Source organism: Enhydra lutris, unplaced genomic scaffold (genome assembly GCF_002288905.1).
Source record: "Enhydra lutris kenyoni isolate GAN:26980312 unplaced genomic scaffold, ASM228890v2 scaffoldscaffold12, whole genome shotgun sequence".
NCBI lineage: Eukaryota > Metazoa > Chordata > Mammalia > Carnivora > Mustelidae > Enhydra > Enhydra lutris.
This window is the reverse complement of record NW_019154096.1, coordinates 69,645,548-69,664,023: the sequence shown is the minus strand read 5'-3', so window position 1 is coordinate 69,664,023 and position 18,476 is coordinate 69,645,548. Positions and strand designations below refer to the sequence as shown.

The 18,476-nt window shown below is 41.5% G+C and overlaps 3 protein-coding genes across 6 annotated transcripts in view; 1 reads left to right on the top strand and 2 right to left on the bottom strand.

The window, feature by feature from the left end:
- Nucleotides 1-1,016, top strand: part of LOC111144866 (minichromosome maintenance complex binding protein) — a 47,364-nt gene extending 46,348 nt beyond the window's left edge. For all 4 annotated transcript variants that reach the window (XM_022499426.1, XM_022499425.1, XM_022499422.1 and 1 more), the window contains one exon: nt 95-1,016. In XM_022499426.1, coding sequence (XP_022355134.1) covers nt 95-221 — 127 coding nt within the window. In that variant the 3' untranslated portion in view covers nt 222-1,016. The remainder of the gene's footprint in view (nt 1-94) is intronic.
- A 2,013-nt stretch (nt 1,017-3,029) lies between these two features.
- The window catches only part of LOC111144865 (inositol polyphosphate-5-phosphatase F), an 81,458-nt gene continuing 66,011 nt past the window's right edge, over nt 3,030-18,476 (bottom strand). Inside the window, exons 14-20 of the mRNA XM_022499420.1 lie at nt 16,618-16,735; nt 14,704-14,902; nt 9,486-9,557; nt 8,410-8,483; nt 7,847-7,975; nt 7,205-7,292; nt 3,030-5,293 (exon numbers count right to left, since the gene is read on the bottom strand). Of these exons, the coding sequence (XP_022355128.1) occupies nt 4,141-5,293; nt 7,205-7,292; nt 7,847-7,975; nt 8,410-8,483; nt 9,486-9,557; nt 14,704-14,902; nt 16,618-16,735 (1,833 nt within the window). The 3' untranslated portion in view covers nt 3,030-4,140. The remainder of the gene's footprint in view (nt 5,294-7,204; nt 7,293-7,846; nt 7,976-8,409; nt 8,484-9,485; nt 9,558-14,703; nt 14,903-16,617; nt 16,736-18,476) is intronic.
- On the bottom strand, nt 11,085-11,560 carry LOC111144868 (vacuolar ATPase assembly integral membrane protein vma21-like). The gene has a single exon (XM_022499427.1). The coding sequence runs from the start codon at nt 11,484-11,486 to the stop codon at nt 11,145-11,147; it is 342 nt and encodes a 113-aa protein (XP_022355135.1). The 5' UTR covers nt 11,487-11,560; the 3' UTR covers nt 11,085-11,144.

Genomic DNA, 18,476 nt, shown 5'->3' with positions numbered 1-18,476 from the left:
GTTCTTTTAAAAAAAAAAAAAAGGCGGGGGGGAGAAAAAGAACTAGATCCTGTCCTAGGTCTAGACTTAAATCTGTTTGTGTGTTTCACGCCAGGTTTCTGTCTCTCAGTGCCGGTCAGACAACACTGTCGAGAGAGCGATGGCTCAGAGCACAGCAGCTGGAGTCTTTAAGAAGAACCAGGCTTCAGCAGCAGAAATGTGTGAATGGAAATGAACTTTAAAGATCTGACGCCTAGGAGAGTGGTGGGCAGATTGTGGCCACATTATTGTAAAATTCAAATACCATTTATACCACATTGTTTTGTAGATAATTTGTATCAAAAACCAATGACTTTTCCTGAAATCAGCCTGGTAACATCTGAAGTTTATATAATATTCAGTAAGGGCTTTTACCTTACTGATTTTATGGAGCTTTTGATTGTTTTATAATTATATAAATTAGTAACAATGTACAAAAATGTATTTGATATTAAAAGTTTAATATTGACGATAATGTTGCTGATACCATTTCCTTAGTTTCAGCTAAGTCATAGGTCAGTCAGATTCTGTTGATGCTCATGTCAGCTTCACTTGAAAATTGTTGGAATTCCAAAGTCAGAGGAGTTGTTCACTTGAGATTTTTACAATGTCTTTCCAATTAACGGTGGGTCTGAATGTGTTTAGTGGTCGAAGTTTGGGGAATGGGGTGTACCTGCCATTAATTCACATGACTGTGTGAAATTCTGTAGTATCATTTCCCAAACATTTGACCACAGAAGTTTTTTTTCCACTTAACAGTTGTTAATAACCTACAGAATTAGTCTTTTTTACATGGCAGTGGTTCCCAGACTTTTGGATTCCATGGACCAGTAACATTTCCAAAAATTTGGGGGACAGGGTTGCCAATGTATTTTGCCAAGTAATCTGAAAGAAACCACTGTATTATATCACTTTTTTTTTTTTTTTTTTATGAAAGGACGGTCTCAGAATGAGAGTCCTTTAAATGGAATAAATATAGCTTTTTTGGAAAAAAAACACTACATTGTCCTTATTTTTCTCATTTCACCCCCGTGCATTTGGGAACCACTGTTTTACGGAACTTAAAGGAATGCTGCCCTAGGATAGGTTGTTTTGCCCAAATAGGAAGAAAGCAAAGTTAACTTTTTAAAATATGCCTTCTGTAGAAAATAAAGTTTTAAATTGTTTTCCTAGTAATTGTCATTTAGTTGCTTTGATGATGGTGTTGGATTTTAAACTTTTGTGTAAGTTTTTCCATTAGTTCCAGATGTGTTAGTCAACGAACATATCTGCTAATCCAGGAATACCCAAGAAAGCCATAGGTAAGTTTTTCCCAGACCAGTTACAGATTTAACTTTTTTTTTTTTTTTTTAAAGATTGTATTTATTTGACAGAAACAGAGGGAGAGGGGGAAGCAGGTTTCCTGCTGAGCAGAGAGCCTGATGCGGGGCTCTATCCCAAGACACCAGGATCATGACCTGAGCCAAAGGCAGAAGCTTAACTGTGACTGAGTCACCCAGGTGCCCCTAATGTAAAAGGTTTTTTTTTTTTTTTAAAGGTTTTATTTATTTATTTGACAAACAAAGACCACAAGTAGGCAGAGAGGCAGGCAGAGGAAGGGAAGCAGGCTTCCTGCCGAGCAGAGAGCCCAACATGGGGCTCGATCCCAGGAAACTGGGATCATGACCTGAGCCGAATGCAGAGGCTTTAACCCACTGAGCCACCCAGGCAGGTGCCCCTAAAAGTTTTTAAAGTAACAAAAATATCATTACCCATACTTAGAAAGCAATTTAATACAGTATAGTAGTGTAATTGTGGTATCAAGAATGTTTGGAAAGTTTAGACCATTTTTTTAAGTTATCAGTGGTTATGTATGAAGATTAATGTTTTTTGTTTTTGTTTTTTTTTTTTAAAGCCAGTAACTTACCTAGTGGGACACAGATCAGCTAAATGATCCTGTAAGTATTGTTTTGGCATCCTTCCCCCTCCCCCTCCAAATTGATATTGCTAAACAAGGAAACAGGGTGAGCCTTGAAAAGCAAGGAATTCATTATGCCTAATGAACTGAAGTAGAAACGACTAGCTGTTTAACTTTTCCTAAACTCCAATCTAGTTTTACAAACTAATGTAAATAATGTTTATATTTAGAATTCTAACTGGTTTTCATTTTTATAACTGGTAGAGTAAACTTCCTTAATCTTTTAGAAACAAAATGAAGACTCAACTGGATTTGTGGGAACAAAATTCCAGAGAGTAGATTAGTTACTGTGGTTATTGTGCAAACGTGAATTGTGATTTACCAAAGGGAAGTACATAATTTGCTTGATCTTGCAGAAAAGTTCCCTTGAAAGGAAAATGCTCTTTCAAATAAACAAAACTTCCCCAATTATTAGTACTTTGGGTTATTGTTCATTATTGTAAGACTTACCCCGTGATGCGTGAGAAAAGGTCCAACGCCCTCCTTATGGGAAACCTTTACTAAAAGCTTACCGTGGGAGGTCGTGCAGTCTCCTGTTGGGTTCCCACTGGGGAAAGAGCCTGGAACCTGGGCTTCAGAACCACCTTTCTTTCCTGGTTTGCCCACACACTGGACAGGAACGTTTGCTATTCCTATTTGAGTCAGTGGGAAACTGAACATAACACCCTGCCTGGAATTAAACATTGCCTTCTTTTTAGTTTCCACAAATCTCCTTGGGACACATTTCATGCAGTTTAAAAGATACATTTATCACTTGACCTTTGCTTTTATTTTCTCTCCCATTGTGCCACACTTTAATACTTTCAAGACCAGAAGAAAAGAACAGAATAAAGCGTTCGGTTTCAGTGTTTGGATGTTTAAAATTTGATGGCTTGTGATGCATTTCATTTTTAAGGTCTACATATAAACACTTAAGAGAGGAAAATACTGGAAAGGCTGAGACCCAAGTGATCAGTTATAGCAAATTTACCTTATGAATTTTTTAACCTGATTTAGAGATCAACATTATCTTTAAAGTATTATTTAAGGAATTCTCATACACGTTGTCACTTTAAATTACAATGATGTTTTATTTTAAATAGTCACAAGATTTGACACTTCCCAAAAAAAGATACCACTAATAAATAACAAATGTTGAAATACTTATCAAAGTTACAACAGACATAATGTTTAGCTGAGAATCACTTCAACAGAGTAAGGCTCTAAAGATACCAGACAAACCAATACTTGTTTGGAATAAGGTGTGCAATGTTCTTGTATGGGCTTTTCTGAGGCCACGGTTCCATGGGGTCAGGATCATAGTCATGAATCAGTTCTAGTACAGCTGTGCATCAGACTAAATTTTCTGCAGTTTATAGTCTAGACAAGAGGTTAAGGAATGTTCCCCTGCAAAAACTTACAACCTGAACATTCATTTCAAGAATTACCAGTATCTGATAAAGGTAGTCTTCCATTCCTAAAAACAGCAGAATAATTTAATAGGTGCTGGTAGTTACATCTGGTGTCTCAGGTTTTATGACTGACAGGTCTTTAATTCTAGACTTTGGGGTGTACAAGGGGCAGAGTATTTTAAATTTAAGTAGACTGTGGGGAAAATCAGGATCAAACGGGCATATACCTTTCTTGACTGCAGTGCCAGTAACCCTCAATTTACTCTTAATAGGGAATGGTTAAGCCATCAAAACTAGAGTTTTTTAATATTCAAATGCTTCTTCGTACTAGTAACACTCAAAAGTCACTAAAAACTAAATATTTAACACAGAAATGAATGGACAAACAGAAGACAAATTATGAAAAAGCTATTCCCCTAAATGTGTCCATGTTCATCCTTCGTGTTTACTTCCTATGCTTCACTTATCCACCCACTGCACAAAAGGTTCAGGTTATTATGTCTCTAAGTAATTATCCCCAAATTACTTTCAGACACCAACTGCTCTGTAGTGTATGAGCTACTCACGTTTACACGTTCTAGGATGACACACTTCTTTCGTCCTGGCTCTCAAATCTGGAAATCTGCCCAAGTTCAGCTCCTTTTAAAAACTTTCCCGATAAACATAATTAGAATTTGTGATCCCTAGCTTCAAAAACAACAGGTTAAAATAGCCTAATATGTGAAACCCCTTTTTGGATTAAATAAAAGCCATAGGATTCTTTGTGGCTAAAAATTAAATCTGAATTATTCGTGTCTGGCATTGTGTAAACATATTTTTAAGTTCATTTTGCTGGACTTCATTAACCCCTTCAGGTTCTGCAGGGCTCTTCTGAACCTTTGCCACTGCGAAGTGGATCCCCTGGGTGAAGCCAGCTTGGGTGATAGTAGCAACTTGGACCATGGAACTTCGAATCTTTGCAAAGGGAGAGACTACTCTGCTGCTACTGCCCTCTGAAGGAGAAGGAGTTACGTGAAGGCCTGTCTCAAATTCAGCCATGCTGGAGCCAGAACCAGGGGTCTTTTGAGATACAGCTGGATGCACTGGTTCGACGGACAAGTACTGGGGACCTGCTGCAGGAAAAGACACATCTAACTGAGACGGCCGAGAAGGTATCTGTGCTGCTGATTCAGATTGTGTTTCTTCTTTAGAAATTTGATTGGTCATTTGATTTCCTTCCTCACTAACCTGCTGAGAAACGGACCCTGGTTCTGACAGCTGGGTCATCTTGTTTTGTGCGTCTTGTACAAATCTATGGCAGTAAACATCCACAGGCTTGGCAAAGCTAGTCAGTATGTATATGTTGTCAGCAGAAGGGCTTTTCTTCAAAGGAGACTCGTGGCCTTTTCCAGACCCACTTCCAGGGGCAACAGTCTCTGAAGGAACATGAATGCTAAGATCAGTGCTGCTGATGGACTGGGACCGGCTGCCTAACCGAGGCGCGGAAGCAATAATACCACAACTAGGAAGAACATAGTCTCTTGGCCCTACGTTCTCTAAAGAATTAGCTAGCTGTTTGTCTTCATCAGATTTGGAATTTGTAAGGAATTCATCAGAGTGGTAGGAGTCATTCTCCAAAGACATTTCCCCATCCGACTCTGCCTGGACTTTGTTATCCATCACACCCGTGGTTTCCATGGTTTCAAGACTACTATCTGACTTCCAAAGATTCACTTTTAAGTTGGGTTTTAGAAAGTTAACTTTCATTTCAGGTTTGGCAAAGTTTCCTAGCTTTCGTAGATTGCCAATATTTACATTAGATTTGGTCTGTTTCACTTTTTGATTTAGAGATGAAAATTTGCTCATTAAAAAATTCTTTCCTTGTGCCAAAGAGCCTTGGTTTTGAGATCTGATGCCAATGATGTCTTCATGAGGTTTACTGCTCTTCCTACAAATTAGAAGAGAAAAAAGTTCACTCCCTCTGAAATCCAATACACCAGTTCTAATTACTGTAAGAGGAAGCTGTTAAACTTTGATTGGGCCCAATTTCTGAAACCATGCACTGCTAATAAATGCAGCTAATCCCTTGGAGTTGATGCTAGAACAGCACTGTTCAAAAGAAATGTAAGCTAGATGTAGTTCTGCATTTTTCTAGCCATATTAAAAACATGAAATTTTGATACTTAATCCAATATATACAAAATATTTCAACATATAATCCCTATTAAAAGATGATTAATGAGAGATCTTATTCTTTTTGGTACTAAGTCTTTGAAGCAACCACTGTGTTAGTAGTTTACAGCTAGGCATCAGAAGCCTTTATAAATGACATCAACAAGTTGTCCCCGGGCACTGAATGGGAACAGTGCCCTGGCTGGGTGACTTTAAGTCCAGCAAGCAGTTTCCTGCGTGTCCTGCCCTCAAGCAGCCCATGCAGTGAAGAGCCAGCCTGTGGAAACACTCCATCTGTAATATCTTAATCCTACTCGGAAGCTCCTTGCAGTAGCTGGGTTAATTATGTTGAGTTCTTCTGGATCAAAACTTTGTCTTTAGATTTGATCATTATTACTGCATGTTTCCTTCAACTGGGTTCTCTTTGGCATTCAGAGGAGGAGGAAGCAGTAGAGGAAGGGATGGGGAAGAGGCCTCTCGATGGCTGCCTCAACCTGCATTTTTGTATATTCTGAGAATAAAAACCAAAAAACCCGATCCAAAATTCAGACAACACCTGCCTTACCAGGGAATATATTCCAAGATCCCCAAGATCTGAAGCCACGGATAGGATCAAGCCCTATATAGACTATGTTTTTCCCTATACATATATAACCTGTGATAAAGTTTAGTTTATAACTAGGCAGAGTGAGAGATTAACAGGAATAATTTATAAGACTATAAATAAAAGTTAATCTCTCTAAATATCTTATTGTACTTTACTCACCCTTCTGGTGAGGATGTGAGATGATAAATGTCTACACGGTGAGAAGAAGTATATGACACAGACCCTGGGACAGTGCATCAAGAGCTCCCAGACCAGGGCTGACCACAGGTTAACAGGAACACGGATGGGGGAGGAGGGGAACTACTATGGTCACTTTCGTGGCAAGGGGCTACCATTTGGGGCAGGTCTACCACACTGACAACCTAAACAACCAGCCAAGCCAACACAGACCATCAATGGGAATGTACAGCAATTTAACTAAAGCTGTCTGCACCCATTCCAACTTGGCTGGATTCAGGTGGGAGGGGGGACAGTTCATTTCCTTATATTTCCGGTAGATTACCTACAATTATTTTAAAAGATACAGCATATCTAACACAGGGTTTTCTTATTTGGCATCCCTCATGATAGCTACAAATACAAGCAAAAGTGACTGGTATTTGCCACATGCCTCAGTATGGACTTACTGTTCATGAGCATTTCATAAAAATTAGGATGTTAAAGAGCTATGGAAACAATTCTCTCTACTAACACAAGACTGAACAGTTTTTCTCTAGATGAGCAAATTGCTCTTTAGCTGAATGTGGACCATGAAACATAAGCAGGCGGGAAATCCAAATTGTGATGTGAAATAACCTACATGCATTCTTAACCACCGGCGTTCATAGAGAAAATGACAGCCAGTATGTTTTAAAGTTGTTTAAATTATGGCCACAAGTAATGTATTTCTAGATAGACTCTCAGAAGAGCAAACTCTAAAAGTATTACTTTTTGATTCACAGAAATGTGACACGTCTCAGTCTAAACACCAACGTGTTAGACCATAATGTGATTCCTCCCCATCTTGCAAATACTTCTAAAGAAATGGGACTTCGGATAATAATCTTTTTACTCTTGAGAAAATTGTAGTAGTATACTTACCGCTCAAGTTTTTTCTCAATTATAGGTACATCTAATCCCATGGCTTGCTTGGTCATCTGGAGCATCTCTGCAATGCACTGCAGGGTATCTGAAACGCAAACACAACTGCTTGCCAGTTTCTCCAAAAACATACTAAAATAGCACTTGTAATTCAGACCCCTAAATGAAATTTGTGGTCATACATTTAAATCCAAGTTTATTTGCTAAAATTTACAGAAAATTGCTTGTTTACTACTCTCTCCACTAATTCAAAATGTTCTAAAACGTATTTTAACAGAAGAGTTAATAAAGGACAAATGAACCAAATCAATTGGAATTAAAAGTTTCTTCTCATTTGTCCCGTGTTAGATGCCAAGGCAACAGTGGTGAACAAGACAGAAATGTCCCTTGACTACTGTCCGTGAAAGGCACACGTGGTAGGAAGAAGCCCTGGTACCCCGTGGCCAAACACTGAGATTTCCTTGCCCCAGCTACATCAGTTCAAATAATTTCCCTGCTTTCTGGGGGAAAGAGTGACTACTTCATGGTCATAAAGCTATGTTCCATTTATAATGGTATGAACTGTCCTCACTTCCAGAAGCAGATCAAAGTTATCTGAAGAGCAGATCAAAAGTTAGCACCAAATAGTCATCTCTTCATTACCTTTCCCATCCTCTTCTGGATTGCGCATTACAGCTCTCAGTGTGTGGAAATAGCCACTTGTTTCTTTGTATCTGTAGTGCAGTCGCATGCAGGAGAACTTCGGCTTACCAAAGAGAGTGGGTTCGGGACCTAAAAACCCAAATGAATATGGTTAAACCTTTCACATAAAATTCATTTTTCTGTATCTTCAAAATACTAACACTTATTCATCAGGTTTTAGCACATTTTTCTTATTTCTTCTAAATAAGAGTACACAATATAAGCTTATTGTGATGATTTGGTTTGATGAAACTAAATAAAGACTCTTCTTCAGTCTCAAGTATTTAAACTTTCTTGATCCTTGCATGAATCTTCATAAGGTAAGCAATTAAAGAAATAATTACTAGACCATATCATTCACCGCTAATCTAAAGAATAGAAGAGAGTCCTAAGAAATAGACCAGCTGCAATGTCAGTATCCTTTTCTGATTCTAGTAAGTCGTACTGCTTGCTCAAACAATGTGGCCCACTCTTGGAAGAACAGTATTTGCTTTCTAGGACTTGGTTAGCATGTTAAAATTTACCTATTTCTATTTTTTCCAGGTCTTCTAGACTTAGTCGTTGATACTGGTTTACTTTATCAACTTCATCATCATAACTGGATAAAGGGAAAGGAAGTAAAAATAGGATTAAAATCAAAACCGTATTTGGCTCGTCAGCTGAGACAGAATAGGAGCAACTTCTACGCAGTTAAAATCTTCCAGGGCACAATATACTCTTGGGTAAAGAGTTTAAACATTTAAAAACTAGATGAAATGAGATTGACATATATGTAGTTTAGTAGCTAAAGGAGAATCAGCTTATGGATCTTAAACTAAAATCAGTTAACAAAATATAATTTGTTTTATAAAAACTTCTACAAAACAAAACCAACAAACCTAAAAGGAAGGCAAACACATACATATACTGAAAGGATGTGTTTGTGATTAACACAGCAGATAAACCTGCTGTCCAAACTCAAAAATAAAAAATCCATATAATCAATGCCAATGGGCACCTGGGCCAATGACTTAAAAAATTGTTCGTTAAAGGCCAGAAAGAAAGAATTTCCTTAGAGAAAAAATATTGATTTTAGTAAGGCAAACAAGCAAGTACTTTTTTTTTTTTTGCTGGTGGCATTGTTAATTAGTAGTGTTTCTGGAGATCTGGCAGTAAACCACAAAAGTATAATTGATCAGACTCTTGTAACCAAAGAGGCAGGTGTGTGCGTGCGTGCGTGTGTGTGTGTGTGTGTGTAAAAACACAATTATCTGCACAAAGACAACTGTTTCATTGCTAATAGCAATAAAATGGAAGTATCAGTGCCAAACAATGGAGAAATATGTATTGTATAGTGATTAAAAATGTATACTTATTAACAAAGTATATGGAGTACATCAAAACATGAAAAATATATAGGAAATAAGCTAAGTGCTAATAGAATATTAAATAAGCTAAGTGCTAAAATCCCATTTGCAGATTAACAGTGATGGAACAGTTATGTAGGGTTCCATGAAGTTCCTTAAAATATGTAAAACCAGATTCTTAATGTCATGAATCCTAATAAGGAAATGTACTCATATTACAAGAACCATTAAAAGCTTTAAATCAAGCAACTTACTAGGCCACGTAGTAGGCAGAGTTAGAAAGCAGTAACAGCACATCCACATCTCTGTGAGTAGCATCAATGAGGCTAAACAGACATGACACAGGGAATTAAATATTTTCATTTTCATCAAGATTACCCCTATAGCAGAACCACTTAAGATCGTTGGGCGGGGGGGGGGGGGGGGGGAAAAAAAATCAGTGAATCCTACTTTTGAAGTCAGATGCATACAATCTATCCATGGCGGGGGCAGTATGAGTTTTGGGGTGGGGGCTGTCAGGAAAGGGCTGCAGCTGAGAAGAGGTCCCTTCTCAGAGAGTGGTGGTCAAGGAGGTGGGAGGATTCAGGGAAATAAGATAATTTCCAGGGAGAGGGGATTGGGAAGAAAGGAAAACCCTCAGGCTCAGAGGAAGAGAATGTCTAGATTATCTCACAAGACCTAACCATCAAAAGGACACTGCACGGGAAGGATATTTTTACACACATGTAGGATGAATCTTTTGGGGGAAAAAAAAATTAACATAGATATGTATAGATAAAAATACATAGATTTAGATGCAAAAATTGGGACTGAGCCCAAACCACTCTAAATTTCTTACTCCAGATTTATCAATTTGCCTTTTAAAGAAGGAGTAAACATTTCCTTTTTCTAAGTCCCTTTTGCTGTATTTTCCCACCACTCACAAATCAAATAACAAAGTAAGGGTCAGAAACTAGATGAGTGTTGATGAATTCATTAAACGTACAGCAAAATGTACATTTTTGTAAGATTACTAATTAAAAAATGGTTGACATATAAAATCTACAAAAAACCAACAGATAAAGCTGGCAAAATGTGAACTCAAAACTTCTAAGTCATGTAATATCAACAACCTCTAATCACAAGGTGGAAATCAATCTACGTTCTAATTAGTCTCAAAATTCCACTATACTCCCTTTGAATTTCATCCCTATTTGCTAAGATTTACCAAAATGCTACTGAAAAACAAATGGAAAACAGTAGGGGGGGGAAATCACTTGTCGATGGAAGTCACATCCTTCAACTGCGTCAGAGTGAGGTCATTGTCTCCTGCGTACTGCGGGGACAAACGCACCAAACTTGGAACCCGCAGTAATTTACATCAGCGGCACCTCGTCGCAGCCGACCGCCGGCGGTCTCACGCTAACGTAACACATTCGCCTCAATTTTCACCCAAAATAATACCGAAAAATACGACGACTGAGCCACCAGGACCCGACAGCCCGAGGCTCCCGCGTGCGGAACCCCGCGCGCGCCCGCCCGCGCCGCACCCGCCGCGGTACTTACACGCGCGCCGGCCGCGGGCGCCCCCGCCGAGCCTCCGCAGTCACGTCAGCACACATTTTCACGGCTCTAAGTCTACGTCTCCAAGTCAGCGCGGCCCCCCGCCCCCGCCCGGGCGGTCGTATCTACACCAGTCCTCCGGGATCCTCAGTCACAAACACTATGTCTGAACACAAAGCACTGGGCACGGAACAGGCGGTCAGGAAATAGCCCCCCACCCCCCCACCCGCGGCTTTACTGGAGTCTCCGCCGCAGTAAAGAGTCCCTCCCCCCACCCTCCCCCAAAGCGCACAACGGACACGACTGTCAACACGGATGAAAAAAAAAACCCCCCCCCCCCCGCCCCCCGCGGTCGCAGCTCCCGGGCTGCTCTACTCGTTCTTGTTCTCCTGCCAGTCGGGCATGCCCTCCTTCCACACGATGAACACGAACACCGCCAGCACCACATGCAGCCCCACCACAGCCACGATGGTCGCGTAAAAGCCACTGTCGTCAGGAGACATTAACAGGAGACTCTGGAAAAGGAGCAATTTGCAGGAAAAATACAAGCCCACAGGAACTTTAACCATCAGTCCTGCAAAAAGGAGAAAAATCTTGAAAGTCGTGGCCAGGCTGCCGCCTTCGGGCTTGGGCTCGGCAGCGTTGCCAGTGGCATTGCCCGTGGCGTTGGCGGGCCGCTGGGCGGTCGGCGGAGGCCTATGGGAGCGCGGCATGGTGTCCGTCCGTCAGTCAGTCCGTCCGTCGAGAAGTCGAAGCTCAGTCAGAGCCGCCTACACCCGACCTCGCGCCTGCTGCGACTGCGGAGACTGCGGCAACTGCGGCAACTGCAGAGCCAAGCCCCGCCCAGGAGCCGCCGCTCGCTTCCGGCCGCCCCCGCTGCCGCGGCACCCGCCCAGTGCGCATGCGCGCCCGCCCCCGCCAGTCCGCCCTCGCACAACGCCCAGCCCGCGGTGGGGCGGGGTGCGGAGGAGCCCGCAGTGCCCGGGACCCCCGCCGGACCCTCACCGGACCCTCCGCCGGACCGCGCCCACACCACGGGGAGGGGTCGTCACCCAAGGGACGCGGATGGCCGCGGCACTGCGAGCGACCCTCTCCTGCACTCACACGCCCGACAGCGCGGCTGCTCCTCTGAAACGGGGGCGGGGGGGAGGCGGGGGAAGTGGTCATCTACTCGGGGTGGAAAAAGCGGGTCCGGTAGAGCTGGGCAAAATAAGGAGTGGGCCGGTGCAGGTCCTGATGGGCAGCTGGGCAGGACGCCCGGCGTCCTTCCACTTTCCAGGCTCCTCTTGGGACCCGGAGCGCGCCCCCAGGCACCTGTCACGGAGGGCCCAGTGTTTTGGCGGCAACGGGGCACAAGGCTGGGGGAAGGAGCGGCGGGACCCGCAGTCCTCCGTGCCGGGGGCTGGCCACAGGCGGTCCTAACTGAGCTCAGGGCTGCAACAGAACAGGCCGCGGCGGCGGAGCCGGGGAGGCCCGCGGGCAGTGTGGGGACGGCGCGGTGGCGCGCCGGGAGGGAAGGGCAGAGAGAGCAGGCGCCAGGAGCGGGCCGTTCCCGCTGCGGCAGGGCTGCGTGTGTTTGCCAACTGCGGCCGGAACTGGTTTTTTGCCAGAGAGTTAAGCGGCTGCGACTGCAGTGCGGCAAGTCTCTGGCGCAAAATTTCAGAGGTCGTCAAAAACACTCAGCCATCAAGATAATTGTTAGTGCAATACTTAAAAAAAAAAAAAATCAAAATTCCAAAATATGACGAACAAAACACCAGCGTTTTAGATAAAGATAGGATGCGACCCTGCGGCTGTACAAGCTTGCTCACTTGTCTCACGCAAACCCTAGCCCTAGCCCCTGTAAAAGTTTATTTACCAAAACACGTAGCTCAACTCGACAACAAAAAAACAGAGACCCCAGTTTTTAAAATGGGCAAAGGATTTCAAGTTTTCTAAGGAAAATATACAAATGGCCAAGAAGCACAAGAAAAAAAACCCTTCCCATCCTTTGTCAGTAGGGAAATGCAAACCAAAACCAGTGAGATACCACTTCACACCCCTTGGGAGGAGTACAATTTAAAAAAAAAAAAAGGGAAAGGAAAAAGTATTAGCGAGGAGGTGGAAAAATTGGAATCCTCATACACTGCTGGTGAGAATGTCAAATGGTACAGTCACTGTGGAGAACAGCTTGGTGGTTTCCCAGAAGTTAAGCACAGAATTACACATGACCCACCAATTTCCACTTCTAGGTATGTACCCCCAGATAAAAACTGGTGTTCAAACCAAAACAGTATTACTATTTAGGAGAGCCAGAAGGTGGAAACAACCTAAATGCCCATCGTGGAAGAAAACAGACAAAATGGGCTCTAACCACAGGACAGAATACCATTCAGCTACAAGGAGGAATGAAGCCAGTCACAAAAGGAAACATGTTATGTGATGCCATGTATATGAAATGTCCAAAACAGGGACATCTATAGAGACAAAGAGTAGATTAGTGGTTGTCTGGCCACAGGGAAAGGAGAATAGGGAGGGAGTGATCACTAGTGAGTACAGGGCTTTCTTTGAGAGTAGTGAAAATGTGACTATACTAAAAGCTATTGAATTGTATGCTTTAAGCGGATGGATAATGAATTATATCTTAAAGGTGTTTTTAAGAACATATATACAGAACCCAGGAGTGAATGGCTAAGGCAGACAGGTACTAACTACTGAAGACCCTAAGCCCGACAGTTGGCTGGCTGGCTGTCTCAGGACCTGAGCTGGCACAGGCATTCCCAGAGCTGCTTCTCCCTGCTCCGTCAGAGTCGTCCACGGCTCTGGCTCAGCTGATAGACTGTACAAGTGTTCTGTAGCAACTCAGCTAACCGAATAGCCAGTTTCCACATATACCTTCAGGGGAAAACTATCCACCATCTACAAAATAATCAAGCTTTTGCAAATGAAGAAAAATACTAGTGACGAATTTAAAGAAATTTTATCAGTATTATAAAGCATGGCAACCACAAGATGAAGTAGAGAGGAGCTAACAAAGCGGATTCTTAACTGTGTAATCAAGATGCAAACACACAGTTAATTTTGGAAATTCCAATGGACGCATGATACCCATCAAAGAATCATCCACCTGAGACGAAAATGAAGTGGATCTGAAGACGGTAATTACTCTGTATCTGAAAAAGCATCTCCTCTGGAATGAAAGGCAGAAGAAAAGACTGTTCTGAAACACTGCTGGCTCCTGCTCCAGCTCCTCCAGGGCCCAAATGGAAGGCTCCAGATCGCCTGTGCCTCCCAAAGGGGCCAACACCGGGACCAGCCACAGGGTGGCAAAGTGTCTCCCTTTACCACAAAGATACCAAGACGCTTGATAAGCAGGTCTCGGCCTTTTCTCGAAGACAACAAGCCAAAACATGACCTTCAAAGTCACTGACTCCAAAGCACCAGCTTCATTATCTACTCCATCCGCATCACCTTATCTCACAGCTTCAAAGGCAGCAGTTTCTAGTAAAACAGTAACAGTGGGAAACACAGGAGGCAAGACAAAAACTAGCAAGCAGCTAACACCTTGCTTGTAGCAAGCTTTAAATAGCAGAGCTAAACACACTTCACATAGTTTTAACCTCCTCACTCAGGATACCAACTTTACATGGGAATTACAGGATCGGAAATCAAGTCAGCTGTGAATGGCAGTTCTACAATTTGGATTTTTAAAAAATCACATATTGCTTTAAAGTATTTCTCTTCATTACTGTGTTGTTGTAATGCCCCCTTAATTTTGCACCCAAGGTGAGTGCCTCAGTCAGCTTGCCTTAGTGACCAGCCCTGTATCTGAAAACTGCCACGCATCACACGTCCATGTCCCTAGCTTTATGGACGAACACTAGTACTAATTATGACGAGACCATCAGAAATTTAAGTGTCCTTAGTTACTAGAACATCAGTCCAACTCACCTGGGGTCACAGTCAATGAGGGCCCAGCCCCCGTGGAACTTTTCATCATCAGGCAGCAGTAACTTCATATAACTTTGTAGCAGCTGGCTAATCAGTTCCTGGTGGCTTCTCTGAGTCTCCTTGTGCAAAGCTTCATGTTCTTTCTCCTTGGTAAATATGGAATAAAGATCTTCCGTCACTGGAATGCCTTGCATCAAATCTAGAGTAGAAAGTGTTAATATCTATCATCATCTTACTTGGCTAATACATTTAAAACAACAGAACTCATAAGAAAACATAGGCATGAATCTTGGTGGTCTTGGATATGGCTTTTTTGTTTTAGATATGACACTAAAATCACAAGCAACAAAAACAAGAAAAATCAACGAAGTGGATCTCATCACAATTAAGAACTTTTGTGTCTCAAGGACAAGATCATGAATGTGAAAAGACAACCACACAACGGGTGAGAGTATTTACAATCAACTGATAGGGACTTGGATTCAGAATATATAAAGAATTCCTACAACTCAATAACAAAGACAACCCAATTTTAAAATGGGCATGGGGGGTGCCTGGGTGGCTCAATCAGTTGGGTGTCTGCCTTTGGCTCAGGTCATGAACCCAGAATCCTGGGATCAAGCCCCACGTCGGGCGCTCTGCTCAGTGGGAGTCTGCTTCTCCCTCTCCCTGCTGTTCCCCTGCTTGTACTCTTTCTCTGTCAAATAAATAAAAACTAAAATCTTTTAAAAAAAAGAAAAAGAAAAAAGAAAATAAAAAGAAAACGGGCATAGGATCTGAACAGACAAGCTAACTTCGTCGTGGTGTGGCATGCAGCTCTAGCTTCAGGAAGCACCGTAATCCATTCCCCACAGACGGGCAGGACAGCGAGACTGGCAGCTTCTGGGACAGAGATGCTGACCACTGGCCTTACGAGGGGAAACAGTAGGCCCAGACTGCTACTCTCTCTCTCACCTCTGAAGAAATCCAGCTTCAAGATTCAGGTGAAGCTAATGTTGTGGACAGAGAAAGAGAGACACAGAGCCTGGGTCTGCAGTGACATAACAGCCACTAGGTCAATCAACGGAGGAAAGGTATCCTATTTGTCCCTGATTAAACTGCTAAAATCCAGTTTTCCAGTCAACACAAATCCCACCTGTGGCAAAAACCAAACTTCTTTACACTAGACATCTCAAATTCCTAACTGGCCTGTGCTGAGGCCCTACTATGTCATGTATGACAAAAAATCAGATTAAAAAGTAGGATGTAAAAAATATTCCCAGAGACCACAGGACAAGCTGTTACTTTGGTTTCAGTCCAGAAGGCTCTGCATTTACTTTAATCCTATGAGGTAATACTTCCATGCAAATTAAATTTAAAAAATTTGCCAACGTATATATTGCACTGGGCAAGCTACTCTCCATTTCCTCTTCCAAATAATGATAAGAATTGGTTAGGATTATCCCTAAATCTGATAGCCTGATACTATGTTCATTCATTCTCACAGGAAAGGATGTTGTGTTGTCCACAGCAAAAATACATGATAAATGTCACATGGGGGAAAGCAAGACCTCTCATTACATCTCGCAGCCCTGAGTAATGGAAAAACAAATTGAATGTGGAGTGTTCAGTTGATGAGGCTCTAGGCTACCTCGTTCCATACTCTAGGAACCTCGACTCTGCTTTCTGTGACATGAACAGCAACCCAACAAATACGTATGGAAATGAGCGGTTGCTTTTGTTGCTTCAGCCTAAAAAATTCATCAAATTCTAGTCATGTAAAAATCTGAACTTGATTTCTTGGGTAAGATACTGAATATAGAAACACAAGTATATTATAAAACATGAACTATGTTAATGAAGTTGGTTTCTGTGAAACCCTAGTCACAGAGGAATAACAAATTTTAAAGAAAGAAAAGCATTTAGGTTTCTTACCTATAACAGCTTGCCTATAAGCATCCTTAAACCGATTCAGGTAATACCTATTTGCTGAGTTAACACCGTCTTTCATAACTCCTGCTAACTTCCTTTCTCCTGTCCTTGTAAAGTCACCCTGTCAAGGAAAAAGTCATTTTGACAATTGATTCAAAACACAAGAATGTCCCCAGAGTCAGTGTGGGCTTTTAATACAAGACCAAAATTCTGTAGGCTTTTATAATTTCTAAATAATGTAGTTAAGTTAAAATATCTACTAGTATTTGGCTGTGACCCAAGCACATCAAATAATTAAAGTGCTATTTGTGGCATCAAGTCTTCACAGTTGGATGGTGCTTTAAAGTAAATCCTCTCTTGGTAGTCCATAGAATTTCTATAATTTACAGGTCAAAACTTCCTATATAACAAAAAACAAGAAGATTTTCAAGCCTCAAACTGGTATGATACTCAAAAATCACAAATTTCTGATGTGGGAAAGTATGGACAGTGCCCTAGAGTTTATTACAATGGGATTTAACCAGTGCGCGTGGACGTGGGTATATGGGGAGCAAGAGCAGAGAGTTCTGTCCCTTGCTGCCCATTACAATGCTGTAGAATGATCCAACGAAAATTTAAATGGTTTTGTTTTGTTTCTCTTGCTTTTCACAACAACAGTGTCGGAGCAAGTCCCTAGAGGGCAGTGACTTAGCTGAAAGTCTGTGCTGCTTAATCATCTCTCCATCTCCCCCAACCCCTGGCAAGCACCAAAGTCTTGTTTTTGAGTTTGATTTTTTAAGATCATTCATATAAATGAGATCATGCAGCATTTCTGGGAAGAACTTGAGAAGGAATGGCATTAATTCTTCTTTAAATATTTGGTAGAATTTCCCAGTGCAACCATTTGGTCCTGGGCTTTTCTTTCTTGGGAGGTTTTGCTTACTGATTCATCAAATCTCCTTACTCGTTGGTCTGCTCCAATTTTCTATTTTTTCGAAAGTCAGTCTTGGTAGGTTGTATGTTTCTAGAAATGTATCCCTTCCTTCTAAATTGTCCAATTTGTTGGCATATAACTGTTCAGAGTAGGCAACTGTGATTCTATGTATTTCTGTGATATCAGCTGTAATGTCACTTTCATTTATAATTTTGAGTCCTTTTTCCTCTTGATAAGTCTAGCTAAAGGTCTGTTGATTTTATCTCTTCAGAAAACCAACTCTTCAAAACAAAAAACAAAACAAAACAAAAAGTTGTGCCAGAAAACCAACTCTTAGTTTTGTTGATCTTTTCTATTGTTTTTCCTAGTCTCCCTTTCAAATATTTCTGTTCTAATCTTTAGTATTTCCTTCTTTCTGCTAACTTTGGGCTTACTTTCTTCTTTTTCTAGTTTGTTGTAAAGTTAGTTCTAGTAAAGTTAGGTTGTCTGAGATCTTTTTTTTTTTCTTAATGTAGGCATTTATAGCTATAAACTTTCCCTTTAGAACTGCTTTTGCCACATCCCCTAAGTTGTGTTTCCATTTTCATTTGTTTCAAGTTGGGTTTTTTTTTTTTTAATTTAACCCTTTTTGATTTCTTCTTTGACCCAGTGATTGTTCAGGAGTGTATTAATTTCCACATATTTATGAATTTTCTAATTTTTCTATTACCGATTTCTATTTGAATTTCATATTCATTTTCATTCATTTCTGACCACCACTGTGGTCAGAAAAGATACCCGAAACAATTTCTATCTTTTGGAACCTTGTTAAAACTTGTTTTGTGGCCTAACCTATCATCTGTCCTGGAAAATGTTCCATGTGTGCTTCTGAAGAATATGTATTCTGCTGTTCCTAGATGAAATGTTCTATATACGTCTGCTGGGTCCAGTTGGTCTACAGTCCTGCTCA